General features: G+C 38.4%; 1 protein-coding gene across 1 annotated transcript; it reads left to right on the top strand.

Moving 5' to 3' along the window:
* Positions 1–436: 436 nt before the first annotated feature.
* Positions 437–24,770, top strand: LOC114540960 (Werner syndrome ATP-dependent helicase homolog). The gene is made up of 32 exons (XM_028560949.1): positions 437–799; positions 1,670–1,809; positions 2,300–2,387; positions 2,998–3,073; positions 3,268–3,335; positions 3,645–3,753; positions 4,403–4,477; positions 5,991–6,073; positions 6,173–6,279; positions 6,646–6,752; positions 7,545–7,622; positions 7,760–7,842; positions 8,406–8,497; positions 8,762–8,834; positions 9,486–9,540; positions 9,774–9,827; positions 10,247–10,348; positions 10,814–10,894; positions 11,374–11,455; positions 11,559–11,615; positions 12,039–12,094; positions 12,554–12,585; positions 12,865–12,942; positions 13,316–13,383; positions 13,524–13,703; positions 13,936–14,048; positions 15,589–15,733; positions 17,754–17,837; positions 18,180–18,276; positions 18,614–18,679; positions 23,758–23,867; positions 24,354–24,770. Exons 1-32 carry the CDS (start codon positions 580–582, stop codon positions 24,444–24,446), a joined length of 2,952 nt encoding a protein of 983 aa, XP_028416750.1. The 5' UTR covers positions 437–579; the 3' UTR covers positions 24,447–24,770.

Raw genomic sequence — 24,770 nt, 5'->3', positions numbered from 1 at the left:
TACAATGGACCCCAGTTGTATTAAACGCTAGTTACTGTAACTTTTAACTGCAAGTTAACTTTTAACTGTAGTTAAGGACAGAATTAGCCAACCAGGGTCATGTAATTCACATTTCTGAGTTAACTGTCTTTTATACAACTGGGGCAGGTTGTTCGAAAGGCGTTTAGCTTAAACGGCGGATAAGTTCAAAATGGAAAACAAATTATCTCTTTACTTTAGTCAACAAATGAACTGAACGATGTAAATAGCTTAATTTTCAATGGAAGTACATATTCAATGCATAAGATAAATGCATTTAATCTACATGCGTTTAAGCTAAACGCCTTTCAAACAACTGGCCCCTGGCCTGTGACGAAGGCGACATTTTGCTACTCAATTCAAATCAATTGGCGGGAAAATTCCCCGCGGTAATTTATGCACAAAACATGGCGGCCGATTTTATTGTGAATACCAGTGTTCATTGATCAATCATCAATATTTAGTTATATTCTCATATTCATTGGACACATTTGAACGACAGACATGTATTGATTGAACACCCCTTTATTTAACATGTTACACTAGTTAGTATGGGATAGAATGGCGAAAAACAAGAATGTATCGATAGTCGGTGAAATAGATGGGCTTATTCGAAGATTGACTGATTTAAAAGAGAGGGCAAAGAATTGTCCAGTGAGTATAGAAAATGAAGGATTTGCCGGGTGTTTAGAAAGTATACACAGCCTTGTCGGTGATATAGAGACATGTTTGAATAAGGAAACTCATTTGGACATTCAGGATCTAGAATTAGATATTGGTGGTAAGTTACTTTCATTTTTTTTAGATTTAATTGTACTAATAATACTAGGGAGATTGTTTATTGTCAGAGGTGGATTTACTTTTCCATGGAGGTTTATCCACTGTACGATGAATGAACACAATGCAACACAAGTATTGTAAAAGTTTTGAACTCAATATATTGATGTTGTTAATCAATGTTCAAACTTCAAATATCAGTTCTGCTGCAAATATCAGAAACTAAAATTCTCAAAATATGAATAAATGTGAACAACTTACACCATACATACAATTATATCCATTTGATTTGTAACAACGTATCCAAATCGTAACAAATCACTTGTATTTTTGCTTCGGCATACAGCAAACAGTACTCATGCATGCAGTACGTCATAGTGACATAATTATGGATTGTATTTAAGATCAAGAGTTCCTAATGCTATGTCTATGCAATATATATATATATATATACTAGGTTTGAGCTATTCACAACCTTATCAAGAGCGGTATACTGCAAAATGCCAACATGCAACACAGCAATGCATCATTACCTTTTCAAAATCAATCGAATTAATTGATGGAGTGATGTTTTACAAATATTCCATGCGTTTAATTATTATAAATGTATTATTAGTAACCATTTTTCATCAGTTATCATTCTAGTTACACCCTTGAGTAGCTGTATTGTAATATACCTGTTAAACCGCTGCTAAAATGTCATGAAATTTCATTAGATTTTTACAGGAATTTTTACACATGATATTATTGCAATCTCACAGGAAATATTTGTCAATTCAATTTTGCACTAATTATCTCGTTTGCAATATAATTGTTGATACAAAATAGATTTCTATACATTGTGTCACACTTGTTTTCTTATGAATTTTTTTAGATAGAGAAACTAGAGCACTGTTGGAGCCAGTGCCCATTAATTTATGCAGTGATGTGGATGAAGAGGATGGAGAATCATTATCTCTTCATGAAGAAGATGATTGGGGGGACAGTGATGGCATTGATGCTGTATTATCTCAAGTACGTAAAATTAAATTTGTTAACGGCAATTATAAATTTGGTATTAATCGCACTTGTTTTTTTCTATTATATGTAGTATAACTTTTGCCATGCATTTTTGTTTCCGTAATGGTGATTGGCTTGTTATATATACTAGGGTGATATCTATTGGCTATGAGCAAAACTGCAGTTGCAATTCCGAAAGAGTACATGCAACTAATGCTCACTCTTGGCCTCTTACTCTTCTCTTGGCCAATGAAATTGCAGTGTTTACCATTGATTACCGAGGATATATAATTAATAAAAGAACTGTTCTCCCCATGGCCAATTAGTATAATCAGTAATATTGCCATGTTAATAACAAACATTGTTACTGTAGTATGGTGATAAATTCCTATAGAATTTAGTATATTCCCTGATCAATGTCACTCTTCATATTCGATCACAAATGGTAATAACTAATAAGAATGCCAAATGAATGACAATTTTTTTGGATGATAAAATTTTTTAGGTTGACGTAGACGCTTTAGTATTTAATGAAAGTTTTCAAGACAGGGATGACAATTCTTTTCGAGAAGGAGATGATACGACCTTATCTTGTAAGTTGCATATTGAGGCATAACAAATACACCTTAATTTATCTTTTTTCAAAACCTGGTTCCATTTTGTCATTCTTGTCTTGAACAAGTCATTTTTACTGACGAGAAAAGTAATAGTGCATATGTAGATTTATTTCCTGTTTTCAAATCAGTTATATTTAACTACACACAGGAGATGACATTAGCAGGCACCGGAACCATGGGACCAGGGGTGGGGGCAGGGGGGTATGGATGGGGTCAGGTAGGGGGGGGGCTTTCCCTTTAGACTCTCCTAGACATTGAATGCCCTAGTTTATAATTTTCGTTCTTCAATATGTCGAAAGCAGAAGTACACAACGTTGTGAATTCCGAGCAAAATTAGCATCTCTGAGTGATCCTTCTACTTTCATTATTGTATGATATGGGTCTGCAGATCTATTAAAAGAGCAGGCTCGCTAGTGCGAACAAAATAGGTACTTACTAAGATCTATTTCGTTGAACACTGCACATAAATATTAAACTACACATTAAACTACACATGAATTATATTGTATATGAAAACTGCACATAAAGCTATTCCGCCTTTCAAATTTCCGTGAGAGAGCAGTGTGTTTATAATAATCTTTTTCAGGTTCTGAGGACGTAGAACCTGATTCAAAGTACACAGATTTTTTAAAGGCGCATTTTGGTTATTCTAACTTCAGGCCGTGAGTAACGTCTTTATCCTATATCACATCCTTACTCAGGTTTTCCGCGTACTGCTGTTGACCCAAAGTTTACTGTACTCGTCCCTAGGTTCCGTATACTAGACTCTGCGGAAAACCTGGGTTCAAGGATGTTGACCATCCAGAATGGTTTAATTCAAATTATAGTCAATGAGAACATTTTATTGAAATTTTAGGTTGCAGTGGGCAATAATTAGCTCAATTATTGATATGAAGAGAGATGTCTGTGTTGTCATGTCTACAGGTTTGTTTTCTACCTGTCCTCTGATTCTTTTGTATTGACATTTTTTCTGTCGATTTTTCCACCCCATCCTCCATTATCGTTCCCAGGTATCTCGCTGTACGCGAAAAAACTGGGAACGAGGATGTCTCTTCCTCATCGGTCCTTTGTATTAATAAGGCGTTAATTGAGTATTAGCACTGTAATAGACCTTTCTCATGATGGCGTCAAACGCAGAAAACGTGATGTTACAAGACGTTTGATTGGCTTGTTAGTTTTGTGGAGCCATGGAAACGTTTTTATTTCTTTACTGTGTGTGAATATCTTCGCTAGGTTACGGCAAGAGTTTATGTTATCAATACCCTGCTATTTATACTGGTAAAACTACCATCGTTGTCTCACCGTTGATCTCGTTAATGCAAGATCAAGTACAGAAACTGGGGTAATCATATATCATTGTCACAGGATATCATAAAGAAAGTCATCCTCCCCCCCAGACTAGAGCCATTTTATATAATTGAGCACCAGTGAACTCAAATAAAACTGGAACGCTCACTCTCTGACTTTCCCACATTAATGAGTGAAGCCAAGATGGCGGATCATGAAGCCTTTCATGTAGGTATGATCCAGGCCTCCGGCGCGGAAATATCAAAGGAAAATAAAAATTGCCGCCATTTTACCTACGAAATTTCCGCGTGGAGGCCTGGATCATACCTACAAGAAAGCCTTCAGTGTCTGCCATATTGGCTTCTAATTTTTCGCAGATCTAGCGTTCCAGTCTTTTTTGAGTTCACTGTTGGGTACTAATTTCCTTCCCAAACTCCCCAAATTTGAACTGATACTCAGATTAGCGCCCTACCTGCACCTGTTTGTTCTAAGCTAGGGCCCACTCCTGGGGAGTGTGCATCGACCGCACCCCACTTCATCCCTGTAGCGACTTAACAAGAGAGCGCCAGCTGATGTTCACCGTACTTGCTAAGTGACAAATCATGACATGCAAAAGCGCGAAATATAATGGTCGAAATATTTTATAATTATATAGAATCTTTAAAAACACTAAAGCAATACCTGTAATTTATTTTTTTTAACAGAGTATTCAATATTTCGGCATGTTATCTTGGCTCAGCACAGACTAATCATGCAGAAGTGAAGAACGGTGTCATGAGGTATTATTCCTCATCTTTGTTTTTGTGATTTTGAAATTGGATATTTCGGACATTTTAAATCAGGGATTTACACAGTAGCTCAACAGAGTGGGTCGTAACTAAAATGTATTTGCACATGTGATATGCACTTTCTGTCCCCACGAGTTAAGTCCCTGTGCGAGGTTGACTGTCCATATGCCTTAATCTGTGTTCGTGGTTTTATTCTTGATGTGTGCATAACTCAGGTGAATGGTTATTGTGATGGCGCTACTCAGAATTCCCAATAGTTAGTTTAAGATCTAAGACGTGGTTAGCTCGACGTCGCTAGTCTATTATTTTGCTTGAACTAAGGTGCGAGAAATTAATTATGCTGCCAGGACTATGAAATAATCAAACAAACCCGTTTGAATTGTGCTAAGAGCCTCCGATGTCTAGTTGATATTGCAGTTAATTCATACAAGCTATCAAACAGCTATCATGTTTTCGTTGCTTTCATGACAAAATGCCTTGAAAATGCCTCATTTGAAGGCGTCGTAAGAATGACAACGCTGTCATCAGACCACAAATTATGCATACCTATTGTCTCGCGTGTAAAGTTTCTTCCTTTTGCAAGCGCGTCGTCGAGCTGGTCGCGTCGTGAATCTTAAACTCCCCATTACTACTACTGGGGCAAGACGGTTCGAATATCACCTAATAGCTTATCAGGCGGAGCATACGATTATCAAACCAAAGGTTATGGGTTCGATTACCCCCGTGGTCAATCTAATCTCTGGTTCATTGTATGGTCAGCGCGTGCGTTTATTTGTAAACAAAACAGTAACATAAAGTGTCTAACACTTTTAATATTATTCAATCTAAGTTTATTGATTGCTGCATTGGAGAACTAAGCTTCGCTGCAGGCTGTCATTAGCCATTTCAGCTTACTCGGTTGGTAACTCTGAGTAGCACCAACGTAATAATCCTTATTTGGTTTCATTCCTGTCAGTTTTAACATTTAAACTCAAGAGTTGGCAATTTCACGATAGAAAAAATACCAGCCTAAAATGGAGAGCAAATTGTGATTCGCCAGAGAGTTTCTTATCTGCCTTTTCCTTTAATTTCCAGGCCCGTACGCCTATGACACAGAAATGATATTTATTATTTGACAAATGACTATAAGAAATGTCTAATTTTTGGCCTATGACCATAGCGAAAAAATCTACCATCAACTATATAATTATCACACAGATCAATCGGACCATATGTATTTTACGAAATATATATTTCTCGTGATGTCTGCTGTTTATTGTTGTGTTTTCAAGCCCTGTAAAGGTCTGTTCACACGATCCAATTTTGTTGGATCCAATTCACTTCTAATGGATGTTTTACAGTCTGTTGAATTGCCATGTATACGAGCAGCAATCCACCGAAGCAAATGCACTACTGCTTTATCAATGACCGACTATATTTCATACGTCAGAAGTGAATTAGATCCAACAAAATTGGATCGTGTGAAAAGACCTTAATACTCACACTGCTGTACATAAATTTCTAGAGGTAACTATCGCATCGTGTACGTGACGCCAGAATACATTTCAACAGATGCAGATTTTCTAAAAAATGTGCATAAAAATATTGGTAAGTACACCGACATGTTAACACAAGTACACTTACATCAACCATGCAGGCATTGAGATGTACATGCATGGAAATGCAGCCCTTGCTTTTCTTTTTTAGGTATTGCATGTGTTGCTATTGACGAAGCTCATTGTGTCTCTCAGTGGGGTCATGACTTCAGAGTATCTTACAGGAATCTGGGAGATATCAAAACTAGCTTTCCAGATGTATGTGCATGGGCTTGTCGATAAAGTCATTTACCAAATTTGTCAATATCAACCAATTTCTCGTTTGCATATTAAATCCTTGCGACTGACGCAATTAACCTTGATTTAATTGAAGCCTTCCACCAAATACAGTTTTGAAGCTTCGCAAAAATATCGATATAGAATTATCTAAACGCCGTTTTCAGACTTTAAGATTTTAATGCGATTTTCTTCTTTCAAAAAATGTGCACGAGTAAATAGTTTGGAAGGCTCTGATGTATAAGTTCTTTTATTTCAAGAAGTCATATTCAACCAATTGCAAGTTTGCAACAGACCAACAACATTTCCACTCGTTGTCGGAATGTCACTACGACTGCTTTTTTATAGATTGTTGTCGTAGCTTTAACTGCAACAGCAACTGCTATGGTACAGAAGGATATCTGCACTTCTTTAAAACTGAAAAATCCTCTGCAAGTACAGACAAGTTTTGACAGGTGAGATTTATTTCTGTCATGCCTGGTTTCCATTAAGTTGTAAGTGTCATGGTAAACATGTCAAAGTTGCTGATGTGATCGAATATTTCTATGTGTGTGCTGTCAACAATGACCGATTTGAATTTTGCTGCAAACCTAAATTAACTTTCCTAATAGACGTATACGAAAAAGAGCAGGAGGCCTGTGGCGAGGTACACGAAAGCGAGGCTAGTCAGATTTTCATTTTCGGAATTTCAAAGTCATGTTTACTTTTACTTTTCCCCTGGACCTGTCTGAAGCTACAAAAATGATGTTACTTCCAATCATTTTGGACACATTTTTGCAGAAAAAAACCTGACTAGCCTCGTTTTTGTGTAACTCGCTACAGGTCTCTTGCTCTTTTTCGAATACTAGACAATGTAGGTCTATTGGGATGAGGTTTTTAAAGATTTTAGGGGTTTTGCCAGCTAGAATTGTCGCAGGCTCGCTAACTGAAGGATAAGGTTATTGAAGCGTGGGATATAGTAGGATAAAGTTATTAGAGCATGGGTATGGTAGTATAAGGTTATTGAAGCATGGGTATTGTAGGATAAGGTTATTAAAGCGTGGGATATTTTAGGATAAGCTTTTTAGAGCGTGGGATATTGTAGGATAAGGTTATTGGAGCGTGGGATACTGTAGGATAAGATAGTTACAGGTATTTGCAGCTGTTTTCTGAGAGGGTTGGTTACACGAAAGATTTTTATCATATCGACGTGTGCTTATGAACTTAATATTAGAAAGTCAAACTTTTTTTCCATATTCTTCTCCCAGACCAAACCTGTATCTTGAGGTAAACAAGAAATCTAATGTTGAACAAGACTTGAGCCCTTTTCTCACGGAACTGTCCAGGTTTGTAATTTCTGACACCACGGATTTGGTTATGTTGCGTTGTTTGAAATTGCCGTTGGTTTCTAATTAATTACGTCCAAAACGTCAGCTTTGTGGTATAGTTTGTACAGTTCATTGTAAATACATTTTTTTTCTAGAGGTACAAAATCGTTCGACGGTTCCACCATCATTTACTGTCCTACAAAAAAAGAAACCGAAAATGTTGCTCGTGTTTTGAGAGGCAAGTGGAGCTGATTTAAGTGTGATGGTTGAGAAAAGATGCAAAAATCCAAATCAAAATCCATATTATTGAAATAGTATGGAATTTATAATATCCATACTAATTGCCATTTTCATACTATGGATATAGTATGGAAACAGTGTGGGTATAGCAAATATGGTGGGATTTTGAAATAAATTTCCAGTGATATACTTCCTAAGGCAGTAAATAGAAGAACCTCCATGGAACCATGGACACACATTTTTTATCGAAGCTAAAATATGCCATTGATAACTAAGATCTAGGGTATAATTTCAAGCTACAGTAGTTTCAAATTCTTTATGAGTTTGATGGAGATATTTCGTGTTTTGTGCAATGCGGATGATTTGCGTGGTATTCAGTAATAATCACGGAGAATGATCCAGTATAGGGTGTGTTGGGGGGGGGAGGGGGGTGCAAGCACAGTAGGTAACGGCCTGATATTCAAATGTATATAAATTCCCCAAAATTCGAAACTCCCTCCTCCGTAACATCCTCTTATGCTCATTCTATAAACAATTTTATAAAACCTATTTTCCCTCAAGGTATTGGAGTGAAGTGCGAGGTTTACCACGCTGGCTTGGCCAACAACAAACGAACAACTGCTCATCACAAATTCATACGAGATGAAGTGCAGGTGATGAGTTTGACATATTTCATGAGTTTGCTGATGTTCTGAGGCTTGTGGGTAATAATGATACCATTGAAGTTTTAGGTTATTAATTAACGCTGTTCCCATACCCTTGTTTAAAAATACGAAGAATGCAATTCATAGTCCATAGAGAAATGGATTGCTGATTAGTTCCAAATGAAATTCCTCCTGGTCACAGCTCCCATTGGCACATTTGGGAAGCTTTAAACCACTGACCTGTATAGCTATATATATTTAACAATTCTTTAGTGTATCGTAGCAACCGTTGCGTTCGGCATGGGGATAGATAAGCCTGATGTGCGAAATGTCGTGCATTATGGAGGTAGGTTGAATGTCACTTTTCTAATTTACCAACGTTTTTAGGTGCTAAAGGATGTTTTCCACTTACGCGTTTTTCATACGCACGTACACGCACGTGAAAGTCTAAATCCTTATACATGTTACCCTAAAAGTGAATAAATCGAAAGAGCTTAGTTTTCTGCATATCTTAGTATGCATTAGTTGACCTAGATGTTAAATAATAAAAATTTAAAAGGATTTATAATTTTCCGTACGTGTACGTGCGTATAAAAAACGCGTAAGTGGAGAGCAGCCTTAACTAATGATCGATGTTAAGCGTGGTTGTTATTGAACTCACAGTTAATAGAATATACTTAAATCACAGTTAATAGAATATACATGGTTTGGAAACTAAATAAAAGTGCAATACAACTCATGAATATATAATGTTCACATGTTAAACTTGAATATTGTTTTTCTACAGTGTGTATAGAAAAAAGCAACAACTCGAATATTCCAACTTTGGTGATCGAATTGCTCATGAATATTTCTTTGTTGCGTCTTTTTTTACACCCTGTAGTGTCGAAGTTTGTTTTTATTTTGTTCCTAAAAGTTTACGAGTGTACCACGACATGAAAACTGGGGTATTAAGCTAATAATAAATACACAATATGACCTGTTTTATATTTTTCAGCGCCGAAGGATATCGAATCTTACTATCAAGAAATAGGACGAGCAGGGAGGGATGGGTAAGTAGAAAAATGTGGTACGCAGGGAGGGATGGGTAAGTAGAAAAATGTGGTACGCAGGGATGGATGGGTAAGAATGTGGTTCGCTTATAGATTGAATGAATCGCGTGGTTATTGGAATAAGGCTTTATGTGGTTTTCTAGGGATAAGGATAAGAAATAAGGGATAAATATAGTTATAATAATGAATGTTTATGAGCCAATATTCAGCATGGTTATAATTACATTTACCAGCCTGCCAAGTACGTGTTATGTGTTTTACAACAACGGTGATTTTGTCCTTAACAAGTGAGTTGTTAGAGATTTTTATTGTACTGATTGTTTAAAATAAGATTAAGTCTTGAATCCTATCCAGTTAAGCATTCAACCTATCACCATATTTTAGAGATACTATAGAAATATTCGTCGTGTGCAATCCCGTTAAAATTTGTCATGAGACGCCATCTTGGTTAATCCTACATAGTTTTCTTCTGCTTTTTAAAACAAAAAACGTTGCTTTACTTTTTCCTTGTTTATTCTGTGGCTGGTTAACATTTTCCCTCGTACTATCTAGAACATGGCTACTAAAATGCTTCGACAACAAGAAACATTTTAATTGTGCATAGCTAAGTTTTTAAACATAAACCAAGATGGCGGCAATTGCAAACCACTGGTATAACATACTGTTGTTTCAATGGCATGATAATAGTATTTCTAAACGTTTACAGGCACTTTGCAAATACAATCACAAATGATAAGTTCAGAGATCACAAAATCATGATGATACACAAGCTTGAGCAGTATATTGGCACAGTTTTTTGTCGAAGAAGGTATCGCATTAATCAGCCTTTTACCAAAAGATATCTCAATACATTCTGAGATTGTTAGAGATGGGAAAATATTTCAATACTTAGAAAGACATCTTTGTGTTGAGATAATAGTGCAAAAGACCTTTCTTATAATGACGTCAAACGCGGATAGTCTGTTGTTACACGTAGTTTGATAGGCTCGATAGTTTGGTGGAGCCAATCAAATTTCATGTAGCATCATACTTTCCGCGTTTGACGTCATTGTAAGAAAGGTCTACTATGTTTGCACTTCTATACGTTACATCAACACTGCAGTGCATTTTCAAATGCAATTGCACTCTTCTAAGCGAATCCGTTTCCAAAATCTTTATTCTTATTATTATTATTTAGAAATTTTTGTAGAAACAATATATACCTATATAGTTACCATTTTATTAAAATTCGTATCGTTTGTTAATCAAAATGAACCAAGTTGATGTATTTCAGGATTATATTATCTTACTTTGGGGAAACATTGCCGCAAGAAGAAAAATTTGTGGAAGAATGTTGTGATAACTGTCTGAAAAGGTACAGATTTTTTACTATTTAACGTGAAAGTGACTCCTGCTGACCGTCAATGGTAATTTAAAGTACCCTATAGGCTTCTTCTCTCCCCCAAAAACAAATTAAGTCGTTTCATATACATAGCTATAAAGCTCTTTAACCACACTCTGCATAATTAAAACCTAGTTAACTGAGAAATACACAACTCTCATTGGCCACTTCTGTCCTCAACTACAGTTAAAAGTTAACTATAGTCTTTTATGCGACTGGACCCTGGCCGTTAAGGCTGGTTTCCTATGAAAGTTATATTACGGATTGCACTGGAACGTTTCTTTTTTATTTAAACCAATTTTTGTTAAAAACAAATAGGCAACGAAATAGCATGGACAATGCATGGTGAATATGTATGTTAAACTAATAGAGAAATGATGTTTACGTTCTGCAACCTATCCTGGTTGTAGAAGGGTCATCTTTCATTAAACTACACGCAATGATTATTCCAGATCCCTTGGCTTGATCGCGAGTGAAGACGAAAGCACAGTTGATTGCGGCAAAGAAGCGAAGCTATTATTTAGCGCAATTAAGGTAGATTGATACTCCATCATTAAGTTTGACAGGATTTGTCTGAAACGAATCGTATCTGCTGTTTCCGCTAAAAGTTCAGCGAATTATTTTGCTTTCATCTTAGGAAAGTGGAGATGGCAGTTACGGAGTTGGTATACCAATCATGATACTTCGAGGCTCAGTAAGTCGGGGATTTGGGTAATTTAGGAAGCTATTTGCGCTTAAAAACGCACGTTTAAAGTTGCATTGAAGGATACAGCGATCAAAGTGGGCAAAAACGTAATCCAAACGCTGACGTTTGGTCTCATGTCGGGACAAGGACAAATTTCTTAAATTAAGTGGAAGCGAAGTCCGTTTGTTTACATTCTGAACTTTTATACTTCTTGAAGTACGTTGTTAAAAGTTTGAAATACGCCTTTAAAGTAAAGCCTTTAAATTGTTGAAATAAGCTTTTAATGATTATGAACTAGTGTTTTTGATGAGAACAATTTGAGACATGCAAAATTTAGGCAAAATTTTTATCAGAGGATCTCACATTGTTATGAACAGAACCGAAGCTGAACCAAGCTTGACTTCCACTAGTTTTATTTTATTCGTTTTTTAGACAAACCGGCGTCTACCTCAGCGCCTAATGCGAGGTGAAAAATATGGCAGTGGCAAGTAAGATTTTGATTTAAAACTTCACATTTCCTATCAATATGTGCATTTTGACTGGTCAAATTTCCACCGTATATCAGCTGATTTACTTCGGACGCTATAGGTATAAAAGGAGTAAAATTCTGCACGGTTTCTGCTGTTTTACGGACTTAAGCCATAATGAATTTTTTTTCAATTTCAAAATTTAGGTTTGTTGGTAACAACTTTGCGACGAGTTAGCAAAAATAAAATTCTAAGTACAGTATAGCTTTTAATTTACGCATTTTCACATGTACGCGCGTTTCTGATTTGTTATTCGCGGAGGTAAAATATTCACGTTTGATAAGAAACACCCAATAGTTAGCCTTTACCTAGGATCAACCCGTAAATGTATGAGACAGCTGTAACGGAAAATTGTGTAATTGGTGTAAAAATGGTGTAATTTTTTGCTTTGAATGAAGAAGATTCGCCTTTGTTTTTTAGGCATCGCTCAGAAAAGTGGTGGAAAGCTTTTGGTAAGTGATTTGCCGATTACTAAGTGCATGAATCTATTTCATTTCGTGTACAATCAGTCATGTACACAAATAGTTTGTTTTCATTTTGAACTTCTGCGTGTACTTTTTAAAATAAGATGTTCTATATGAAGACTCTCACATGATTATGGGCAGAACCAATGCTCAGAACGAACTTGATTTTCTCTTTAATTTTTTCAGATTACATTATTATACATTGAATTTGAAAATTTAATATTCGTAGTAGACTATGTCTAGTTTTACCTTTACGTTTTTGCATAGCACGCCAGTTACTTTGTGAGAACTATTTGACAGAGAAAGCTGTCGCTAATGGATGGGGCGCAACAACAGCTATGACAGGTAATGAAATTCACGGTAATATACATCAGGGTAAAATATTGCTGGAGTTTTTTTTAAGGAAAGTCCATTCTGACCTATGAGAAGCGACTTAGTAAGCTCTAAACGCTCTAAAAAGCGATTACTTGAATGGGTCCAGCTTGATTTGTTTTGGGTGGCGAGTATTCGGAAAGGCCCAGGGAGGAAGGAGTGGTCTAGGGGAGGGCGGGGGGCGGGTCAGAGAAAGGAGAGATGTGAGGAGATGTGGGTCCCGGGGTTAGAGGAGTGTGACCGTCATGTAGGCAGAAGCGAACTACTTTTTTATCAAATGCGTTGCAGTGTTTGTACCTAACGACGTATTTTGAAAGTAGTTTTGAGCAATCTATTGTATTATTAGACAAAGCACGCAGATGGCTGGAGTCATCACGCAACGGTGATGTTTGTATGAAGTTGGAACCAAGCCAGGTTAGACTAAATCAGATATCCAGTAATATAATGATGATTATCTGTCATAATTATCTCGTGATATATAAGATAAGTGTTCCGAATGATAGAGCTCATAATGCCGCTATTAACTTTCACCCATGAAAATGTCTTTGTAATAGGACATGTTGGCTGAAGAGAGGAGTAATTCACTAAACGTTACTTCGGTTGTGTCCTCCTCGCCTGACGTAGTGAGAAATACTGCCAACCCAGACTTCCAAACCAAACGACGTCCTCTGCTCCAGACTCCCTTGGTCTGTAAGACCGAAGATCCCATCTCGTCAAGAGAAGCATGTCTGGAGGTAAGTCATCATCGCTCGGTAATTATTAGTATACACCTACTACACGTCGTTGACCCCGGTTTTAACATGGCTGTAACTTGAGTCCGTTTTATAGTGATTTCTAACGCAAAATGGGATCCAATCTTTGTCGGCCTCTCCATCCATACTTAGATTTCTCAAGGAAGTTAGTTATTTAGGACATCTTAATATAATCGATCGACATACAATTTTGTCATTATATTATCTTTTCCAGGGCACTCTATATAGAGATTTGCTGAAATTTCGTGGTGAAATTGCTAGTCGTGAAAGTTGTGCGCCCTACATGATAGCCAATAACAAACAGTTGATTGATATCGCTAAATGCAGGTAATTAAACCAGGGGTCGGTAGCACGAAAGCTGGATATACCGCTATGCACCTGATAGTGATTTTCGATCAACCCTTTGTAAAACATACCTTAAAAGCAATGAAGTTTAGATTTGGAGATAACAGTTATGAAAGAGGATCATCAATATAGGAATACTAAAGTGTAATCAAAGCTATAACGAAGAACGAAAAATTACAGGGCGATTTGAAAAAACTACTATCCAGTGGATAGCGCTATCCAGTTTTCGTACAACAGGCCCCAGATTTTTGTTAAAAATTTAGCCAGATGTTTATGAGCCTGTCAAGCAAAACAATGCCCTGACGTCATTCTTCCTGAGTTTCTAAGCCCCACAGAACGCTTTCTTTTCTTGCTAAAATGTATTTTTATATTAGCGATAAATATGGCTCGTATGGCTGACAAATGCAATTCACGTGTCAGTGGGTTAACAAAACATTATGTTATTCGCACATTGCCTGCAGCATGTGATGCCAAAGGCATGTGTGGATCTAAATATCGATGTAGTTTTTTTTTTGTTATTGTACCTGGCAAATAATGACCACTCTCGTGAACCACAAATCTAGTTGCTTTATAGGATAATAGTATAATTGGATAATAGTAAGAAATTAAGTTTATCTCTTCAATTTCAAACTCGCTTGAATGCTTCGCAATTATCGCTATTCTGGTTTTGAATAATGAAAATATTGAACATTGAACCTTAGCTTTAAAGTAAATATTTTACACTTAATGTAACTAGTGAGTGAGGGAATTGTGAATTTTGTTTTTCCAAGAGTCTGAATGTTCGTCTCGGGAAACATTGAGACGCGACAAAACTCACTATTTTCGGAGGGACTATACATTAAGTGCTTTGTTTTAGCTATAGGAACAAAAACATACACGTTAAGCAACAATTTCACTTTACTTTGTTATGACATTATGCGTACAACAATTTTTCACTTGTTTCCTTGAGGGGGAAACATTACATTTATTGAAAGTTATGTGACCAGGGGCGTAACTAGAACGATAATTGGGGGGGTGAATATTCATATATTCAGTTCTGCCCGACGGATTTCTTTTGTAAGCTATTGCAATTACAAAAGAAATCCGTAGGGCAGAACTGGATATATGAATATTCACCCCCCCAATTATCGTTCTAGTTACGCCACTGTATGTGACCACGAATGAACCAATCACATTTAAAATACACAGCACCTATATAACAATGCAAGTTATATAACAATCAATTTGACTTGTCAAATGATATATAAGCTTATAATAAGGACTTTAAGGCCTGTTTCAGACGTCGAACTTTTCATGCGCTGAACCTAATGCAAATGAACTAAAGTTTGTTTTTGTTCATTTGCATTCGACTCAGCACATGAAAAGTTCGACGTCTGAAACGGGCCTGAAACATTCAACAGTACCCATTTTCGAACACCTTCATTTGCTGTGACTACCAAGTCATTACGCATAAGGTCTATTATTGCTTATATTTTTTGCTATTGACATTCTAATTTTTTTCTCTTTGTCTGATGCCGCGCAGACCGTCTTCAACCACGTCATTGATTCAAATCGAAGGATTTTCTAAGAAAATGTGTGAAAAATTTGGTCAAGAGATAATCGATTTCGTGTTAAAATTTTGCAAGGATAATGATTTGTCTACGAATAAAAAGGTTTCCTCAGTTAAGGTACTGTTTCGATCATCTTATTCTGTCCGAAGCAGGTTCGTTTCTAAATGCCTCGAACTCTTTATAACTAATTAAACTCATTAGGTGTACGATTTTACTCATTTTATTTGATCGCCATGAAATGTATGGCGTAGTTCAAACGTCGCATTTGGTCGCGTCGAATGCAATTCAAACAATAGATAATGAGATGATAGTGAAGCTTCATAAGGTTTATCATCTCATTATCTATTATTTGAATTGCATAATTGACCAAAATGCGACGTTCAACCTACGGAGTGTACAGGGTGTCCCAAAAAAACGCAACCACTTAAATATGCAAGAATATTAATATTGTTCGGGTTTGCACCATACAGGGTGAGTCAAAAAAAAGTCCCCCCTATTGAAATGAAGCCTTTGTTGATTTGAATGCATGATCAACGCAGTAGTGTGTAAATAGCATAGTTATTAGGTTGAGGCATTCAAATAAAGCGTCTTGCTTTCAATTGGGTTTATCATAATATTAAGGCAATCAGATTCTAACAAAGGCTTTATTTCAATAGAGGGGACTTTTTCTGACTCACCCTGTAGTTCAGCTAAAATGACTTTTAGCATTGTAAATGAAGGATTAAGAGCCATTTTCAATTCCCAGAGGTGCTTATCTACAGGGTGTATAAAAAAAAAGGAGACCTTTAGAAATCAAGCTATTGTTAAAATTTGAATGCCTTTTCAATTGCATTTGCACATGTGCTGAACTGTAGTGCGTGAAATATTGATGGCATGCATGCATACATTAGTAAATGAGTTGACGTTTGTACACAAGATTGTCTGCTCCTGGGAATTTGAAAATAACTTTAATAGCATAAGGAAAAATAACGACCCAAAAATATTCAAATGACTAAGCACAAACGACTAAGCACAAAAGCAATCACAGCATGCGTGGTAGATTGTCTTAGCTGTTCCTTTAAAACATGAACAAATATTTGTTCATTAATTTTTAACACTGCGTGCGAGTATTAGGGCTGTTCACATGAGTTAGATTGACTTTGAATCCGGAATGGCTCAGCATCCCATTTTAAAAACCCTGGCTATTATTAAAATGTTTACATGAGTCAGGAATGAATTACAACTTGATCTGACACAGATTCACTTAACATTTCGATCCGAATTGAAAATTACTGATAAATTGAACATCAAAAGAACTGAATGTCATGGACCATGACCTCAAACGTGGCCTCCATTTCTCTCAACACAAACTTCCGTACGCTTGTGCATATCGCGAACTGCTTTTCTGATGACGGCAGGCTGGGTATAAGTTAAGACTACAAAAACTCTTTGCTCCGAAGTCAGTTGAACCATTTTTGTACTGGTAGTGTGCTTAGTCATTTGAATATTTTTGGGTCGTTATTTTTCCTTATGCTATTAAAGTTATTTTCAAATTCCCAGGAGCAGACAATCTTGTGTACAAACGTCAATTCATTTTCTAAAGGTCTCCTTTTTCTAATATGTATGCATGCATGCCATCAATATTTCACGCACTACTAATTGAAAAGGCATTCAAATTTTAACAATAGCTTGATTTCTAAAGGTCTTCTTTTTTTTGATACACCCTGTATTGCGCTTTAGAGCTGTATTAATGTTCTGCATATTTAAGTGGTTGCTTTTTTTTTGGGACACCCTGAATAAAAAAAACTGCAAATACCATAATTTGTATGCACGAGATTATACATTAGAATTTCAATGATTGTGCAATTTATTACGCTTCTGGGGTTTGAAAATACGTTTTCCAGGGTTTTCAAAACCAGCACACAAAGTGAATTAAACTTATGAGTTCGATTACGAATGGATCAGTTAAGAACAGAACTAAGATTCCAGAAGCGCAATTAGTTGCACAGTCATTGAAACTCTAAAGTGCATACAAACTATGGTATTTGCAGTTTTTTTTTATACACCCTGTATAGGCCTTACTTTATTATTGCTGCCGCGTGATTGTGCTCGATTGTGTCTTTAAATGAATAATGTTATATTATGGTGTTTTTTTTAGAAACCAGTTATTTCTTCTGAATTTTCACTGCCTGGGACAGTGTTCACCACATACAAAGCATTTAATGAAGGAACTCTTTCGATAGTAGGTTTTATTGGATCTGTATATTTTCCACGCACTATAAAAACCATGATTTTAGTGAGAGGCACAATCATGTATTGCAGTGTATTTATGAATAATGATAAGTTTGTAATTATTTGTTTATGAATCATGATTTGCTAGTAAAGTCCCCACCGTCGTCCAGCTAATTTTTCAGCTTAGTGTTTAGTGGCTCAGAGTAGCATCTTCACAATTTTCATTTTAGATAAATATTAAGATTTATTTTTGTACATGACTTGTAGTTCGGCCATTGCATGTTTCCTGTATAGGGTGTATAAATTATGCAAAATTTTCACTGATGAAAGTTTTTTGTAAAAAACGCTACAGGAAGAAATTGCTAAATCTCGCAACATGGTCGCCAGCACTATTGAAGGCCATCTTTCTATTGCTATTAAATCTGGCTATCCGGTTGATCTTAAACGAGGTACAATGATATTTGATATTTATGATAGTTCATACTCACCAGGGGTGGATCCAGCACTATGACACAAGAAAACTGCTAAAAATAACCACTTTTGTGATGCAAATTAGTGCACTAGTGCTGGATCCACCCGTAATACTCACTAATTTGTTCCACGAGCCCTACGCCGTGGCATTACGAGGAATGTTTCATTCGGATCCATCTTATTATCCAAAATTACATTATATTGTGTTTTAATCATGGGTTAGTTTTGTTTTGAGACATCCGTTATAAACAGTACTTTTTATCTAGCTAATGAGGCTTGTTATCCATTGCTTTTTACATAATTCGATGTTTTTAGCTGGTATAACAGATAAAATGTATGAGCAAGTCGTGATGGCTTACAAGTCAGTCAAGTTTGGTCCAGGTATGATAAATTATGATGCATTCATGATGCATGATGCATTACGGTGCATTCTTGCGCGCAAATTAAAACCGTGTATAGGAAATAAACAGAGTGGAACATTTGCAATTCATGTTAAACAAAATGCTACTCATTTACTATAGCTACGCTCATTTGTGAACAATATTTGCTTGTAATACGTCAACTGACCATGCAAGCATGTAATTTCTTTCAACTTGGCTACATTCATATATACCCAACATCCGGGCAGTACATTCCTACCCAACATCCAGCCAGTTCATTCCTACCCAACATCCAGCCAGTTCATTCCTACCCAACATCCAGCCAGTTCATTCCTACCCAACATCCAGCGAGTTCATTCCTACCCAACATCCAGCGAGTTCATTTCTACCCAACATCCAGGCAGTACATTCCTACCCAACATCCAGGCAGTACATTCCTACCCAACATCCAGCCAGTTCATTCTTACCCAACATCCAAGCAGTTCATTCCTACCCAACATCGAGGCATTACATTCCTACCCAACATCCAGGCAGTACATTCCTACCCAACATCCAGCCTGTTCATTCCTACCCAACATCCAAGCAGTTCATTCCTACCCAACATCGAGGCATTACATTCCTACCCAACATCCAGGCAGTACATTCCTACCCAACATCCAGGCAGTTCATTCCTACCCAACATCCAAACAGTTCATTCCTACCCAACATCCAGCCAGTTCATTCTTACCCAACATCCAAGCAGTTCATTCCTACCCAACATCCAGGCAGTACATTCCTACCCAACATCCAGGCATTACATTCCTACCCAAGATCAAGGCATTACATTCCTACCCAACATCAAGGCAGTACATTCCTACCCAACATCCAGCCGGTTCATTCTTACCCAACATCCAGGCAGTTCATTCCTACCCAACATCCAGGAAGTTCATTCCTACTCAACATCCAGCCAGTTCATTCCTACCCAACGTCCAGGCAGTACATTCCTACCCAACATCCAGGCAGTACATTCCTACCCAACATCCAGGCAGTTCATTCCTACCCAACATCCAGGCAGTTCATTCCTACCCAACATCCAGCCAGTTCATTCTTACCCAACATCCAAGCAGTTCATTCCTACCCAACATCCAGGCAGTTCATTCCTACCCAACATCCAGGCATTACATTCCTACCCAACATCAAGGCATTACATTCCTACCCAACATCCAGGCATTACATTCCTACCCAACATCAAGGCATTACATTCCTACCCAACATCCAGGCATTACATTCCTACCCAACATCCAGACATTACATTCCTACCCAACATCCAGGCAGTACATTCCTACCCAACATCCAGCCAGTTCATTCCTACCCAACATCCAGGCAGTACATTCCTACCCAACATCCAGCCAGTTCATTCCTACCCAACATCCAGGCAGTACATTCCTACCCAACATCCAGTTTGTTCATTCCTCCCCAACATCCAGGCAGTTCATTCCTACCTAACATCCAGGCAGTTCATTCCTACCCAACATCCAGGCAGTTCATTCCTACCCAACATCCAGCCAGTTCATTCTTACCCAACATCCAAGCAGTTCATTCCTACCCAACATCCAGGCAGTTCATTCCTACCCAACATCCAGGCATTACATTCCTACCCAACATCAAGGCATTACATTCCTACCCAACATCCAGGCATTACATTCCTACCCAACATCAAGGCATTACATTCCTACCCAACATCCAGGCATTACATTCCTACCCAACATCCAGACATTACATTCCTACCCAACATCCAGGCAGTACATTCCTACCCAACATCCAGCCTGTTCATTCCTACCCAACATCCAAGCAGTTCATTCCTACCCAACATCGAGGCATTACATTCCTACCCAACATCCAGGCAGTACATTCCTACCCAACATCCAGGCAGTTCATTCCTACCCAACATCCAGGCATTACATTCCTACCCAACATCAAGGCATTACATTCCTACCCAACATCCAGGCATTACATTCCTACCCAACATCAAGGCATTACATTCCTACCCAACATCCAGGCATTACATTCCTACCCAACATCCAGACATTACATTCCTACCCAACATCCAGGCAGTACATTCCTACCCAACATCCAGCCAGTTCATTCCTACCCAACATCCAGGCAGTACATTCCTACCCAACATCCAGCCAGTTCATTCCTACCCAACATCCAGGCAGTACATTCCTACCCAACATCCAGTCTGTTCATTCCTCCCCAACATCCAGGCAGTTCATTCCTACCTAACATCCAGGCAGTTCATTCCTACCCAACATCCAGGCAGTTCATTCCTACCCAACATCCAGCCAGTTCATTCTTACCCAACATCCAAGCAGTTCATTCCTACCCAACATCCAGGCAGTACATTCCTACCCAACATCCAGCCAGTTCATTCCTACCCAACATCCAGGCAGTACATTCCTACCCAACATCCAGCCAGTTCATTCCTACCCAACATCCAGGCAGTTCATTCCTACCCAACATCCAGGCAGTTCATTCCTACCCAACATCCAGACATTACATTCCTACCCAACATCCAGGCAGTACATTCCTACCCAACATCCAGCCTGTTCATTCCTACCCAACATCCAAGCAGTTCATTCCTACCCAACATCGAGGCATTACATTCCTACCCAACATCCAGGCAGTACATTCCTACCCAACATCCAGGCACTTCATTCCTACCCAACATCCAGGCAGTTCATTCCTACCCAACATCCAGCCAGTTCATTCTTACCCAACATCCAAGCAGTTCATTCCTACCCAACATCCAGGCAGTACATTCCTACCCAACATCCAGGCATTACATTCCTACCCAAGATCAAGGCATTACATTCCTACCCAACATCCAGGCATTACATTCCTACCCAACATCAAGGCAGTACATTCCTACCCAACATCCAGCCGGTTCATTCTTACCCAACATCCAGGCAGTTCATTCCTACCCAACATCCAGGAAGTTCATTCCTACTCAACATCCAGCCAGTTCATTCCTACCCAACGTCCAGGCAGTACATTCCTACCCAACATCCAGGCAGTTCATTCCTACCTAACATCTAGGCAGTTCATTCCTACCCAACATCCAGGCAGTTCATTCCTACCCAACATCCAGCCAGTTCATTCTTACCCAACATCCAAGCAGTTCATTCCTACCCAACATCCAGGCAGTTCATTCCTACCCAACATCCAGGCATTACATTCCTACCCAACATCAAGGCATTACATTCCTACCCAACATCCAGGCATTACATTCCTACCCAACATCAAGGCATTACATTCCTACCCAACATCCAGGCATTACATTCCTACCCAACATCCAGACATTACATTCCTACCCAACATCCAGGCAGTTCATTCCTACCCAACATCCAGGCATTACATTCCTACCCAACATCAAGGCATTACATTCCTACCCAACATCCAGGCATTACATTTCTACCCAACATCAAGGCATTACATTCCTACCCAACATCCAGGCATTACATTCCTACCCAACATCCAGACATTACATTCCTACCCAACATCCAGGCAGTACATTCCTACCCAACATCCAGCCTGTTCATTCCTACCCAACATCCAAGCAGTTCATTCCTACCCAACATCGAGGCATTACATTCCTACCCAACATCCAGGCAGTACATTCCTACCCAACATCCAGGCACTTCATTCCTACCCAACATCCAGGCAGTTCATTCCTACCCAACATCCAGCCAGTTCATTCTTACCCAACATCCAAGCAGTTCATTCCTACCCAACATCCAGGCAGTACATTCCTACCCAACATCCAGGCATTACATTCCTACCCAAGATCAAGGCATTACATTCCTACCCAACATCCAGGCATTACATTCCTACCCAACATCAAGGCAGTACATTCCTACCCAACATCCAGCCGGTTCATTCTTACCCAACATCCAGGCAGTTCATTCCTACCCAACATCCAGGAAGTTCATTCCTACTCAACATCCAGCCAGTTCATTCCTACCCAACGTCCAGGCAGTACATTCCTACCCAACATCCAGGCAGTTCATTCCTACCTAACATCTAGGCAGTTCATTCCTACCCAACATCCAGGCAGTTCATTCCTACCCAACATCCAGCCAGTTCATTTACCCAACATCCAAGCAGTTCATTCCTACCCAACATCCAGCAGTTCATTCCTACCCAACATCCAGGCATTACATTCCTACCCAACATCAAGGCATTACATTCCTACCCAACATCCAGGCATTACATTCCTACCCAACATCAAGGCATTACATTCCTACCCAACATCCAGGCATTACATTCCTACCCAACATCCAGACATTACATTCCTACCCAACATCCAGGCAGTACATTCCTACCCAACATCCAGCCAGTTCATTCCTACCCAACATCCAGGCAGTACATTCCTACCCAACATCCAGCCAGTTCATTCCTACCCAACATCCAGGCAGTTCATTCCTACCCAACATCCAGGCAGTTCATTCCTACCCAACATCCAGCCAGTTCATTCCTACCCAACATCCAGGCAGTTCATTCCTACCCAACATCCAGCCAGTTCATTCCTACCCAACATCGAGCCAGTTCATTCCTACCCAACATCCAGGCAGTTCATTCCTACCCAACATCCAGGCAGTGCATTCCTACCCAACATCAAGGCATTACATTCCTACCCAACATCCAGGCATTACATTCCTACCCAACATCCAGCATACATTCCTACCCAACATCCGGCCTGTTCATTCCTACCCAACATCCAGGCAGTCATTCCTACCCAACATCCAGCAGTTCATTCCTACCCAAATCCAGGCACATTCCTACCCAACATCCGGCAGTTCATTCCTACCCAACATCCAGGCAGTTCATTCCTACCCAACATCTAGGCAGTTCATTCCTACCCAACATCCAGGCAGTTTATTCCTACCCAACATCCAGGAAGTTCATTCCTACCCAATTTATATTACGATTACGATTCCCGCCTGGTTCATCAATTGCAACAATCAAATAAATGATTACAATGCCATAATTTTTAGAAAAAATATGGCTACTTTTTCTGACATCGATTTTTCATTCCAGACGGTTTCAAACTTGGTCCAATCAAAGCGCAACTTCCAGACGTGAGTTATGGCCAAATTAAACTTGCTTTGGCTCAAATGGGGAAATCAACTGGCCAAGCAATTCATCAGGTAAAGGCCGGCACTTACCCTTGTCATACCGTATAATTATAATTACTGTGGGTTGTTTATCGCAAAGGTGCAAAGAAGCAAGTTTAGTCCCCAAATAAGGAAAATATGTTTTGTTTTCCCGCAAAATCTCAATGCTAATTTTCTATGATGAACAAAATGTCTCTATTTCCTTAAAGAAACTACATAAAATGTTTCGTTGTATAGCAACGAGAGATAAAACAAAATGTAGATAACGTTCACGCGGTAATCCAACTTTACGAACAAATTTTTAGTTAGTGATAAATTTGAAGTGCGATTCAGGTCAGAAATTGCGCATCGCTCCTGCTAAGTTTCGCCTGTTTATATAGATTTAAATACCTCATAATGACGTCAAGCGGGATGAACCTGATGTTACACGAAGTTTTATTGGCCGGTTAGGAATGCAGAGCCAATGCAGAGCGTTTGACGTCATTATGAGAATGCGATATATGTTTTGCCTTTCTCTAGACGAGTGTCAGTTCATCACAGGGAACAAAGCGTAAACTACCAGAAATTATGAAACATAAAAGCGACCCTTCAAGACGGCGTCTTAAAATTTAGATTTATCTCAAACAGATTAAATCTAAATAGTGTGTTCACATTTTGTTGTTAAATTGAGAGCTAAATTTTAGCCTTATTTATTGTTGGTTCATCACAAGCAACAAAGCATAAACTATTGGAAATGATGAAAAATAGGAGTTATCCTTTGAAACAGCGTCTATATAAATTCAGATTCATTACAAGCAATTGAAATCTATAAATGTATTAATGTGTTGATATTTGGTACATGGAACAAAGCATATATAAACTACCAGAAATTATGAAAAAAAGTAGTTATCAATTAAGACTACGTCTTTTAATTCAGACTCATTTCAAGCAGTCCAA

Source organism: Dendronephthya gigantea, unplaced genomic scaffold, assembly GCF_004324835.1.
Source record: "Dendronephthya gigantea isolate DGI-Jeju-01 unplaced genomic scaffold, DenGig_1.0 000257F, whole genome shotgun sequence".
Lineage (NCBI taxonomy): Eukaryota > Metazoa > Cnidaria > Anthozoa > Malacalcyonacea > Nephtheidae > Dendronephthya > Dendronephthya gigantea.
The sequence above is the reverse complement of the archived record's forward strand: the minus strand, read 5'-3'. Positions and strand labels throughout refer to the sequence as shown.

Bases quoted from the DNA above. Each gene is read 5' to 3' on its own strand.
- LOC114540960 (XM_028560949.1), top strand. From the start codon at position 580: ATGGCGAAAAACAAGAATGTATCGATAGTCGGTGAAATAGATGGGCTT. The intron at 2,388-2,997 runs GTAAGTTGCATA...AATCTTTTTCAG, and splicing joins AGATGATACGACCTTATCTT to GTTCTGAGGACGTAGAACCT. The intron at 7,623-7,759 runs GTTTGTAATTTC...TTTTTTTTCTAG, and splicing joins TTTCTCACGGAACTGTCCAG to AGGTACAAAATCGTTCGACG.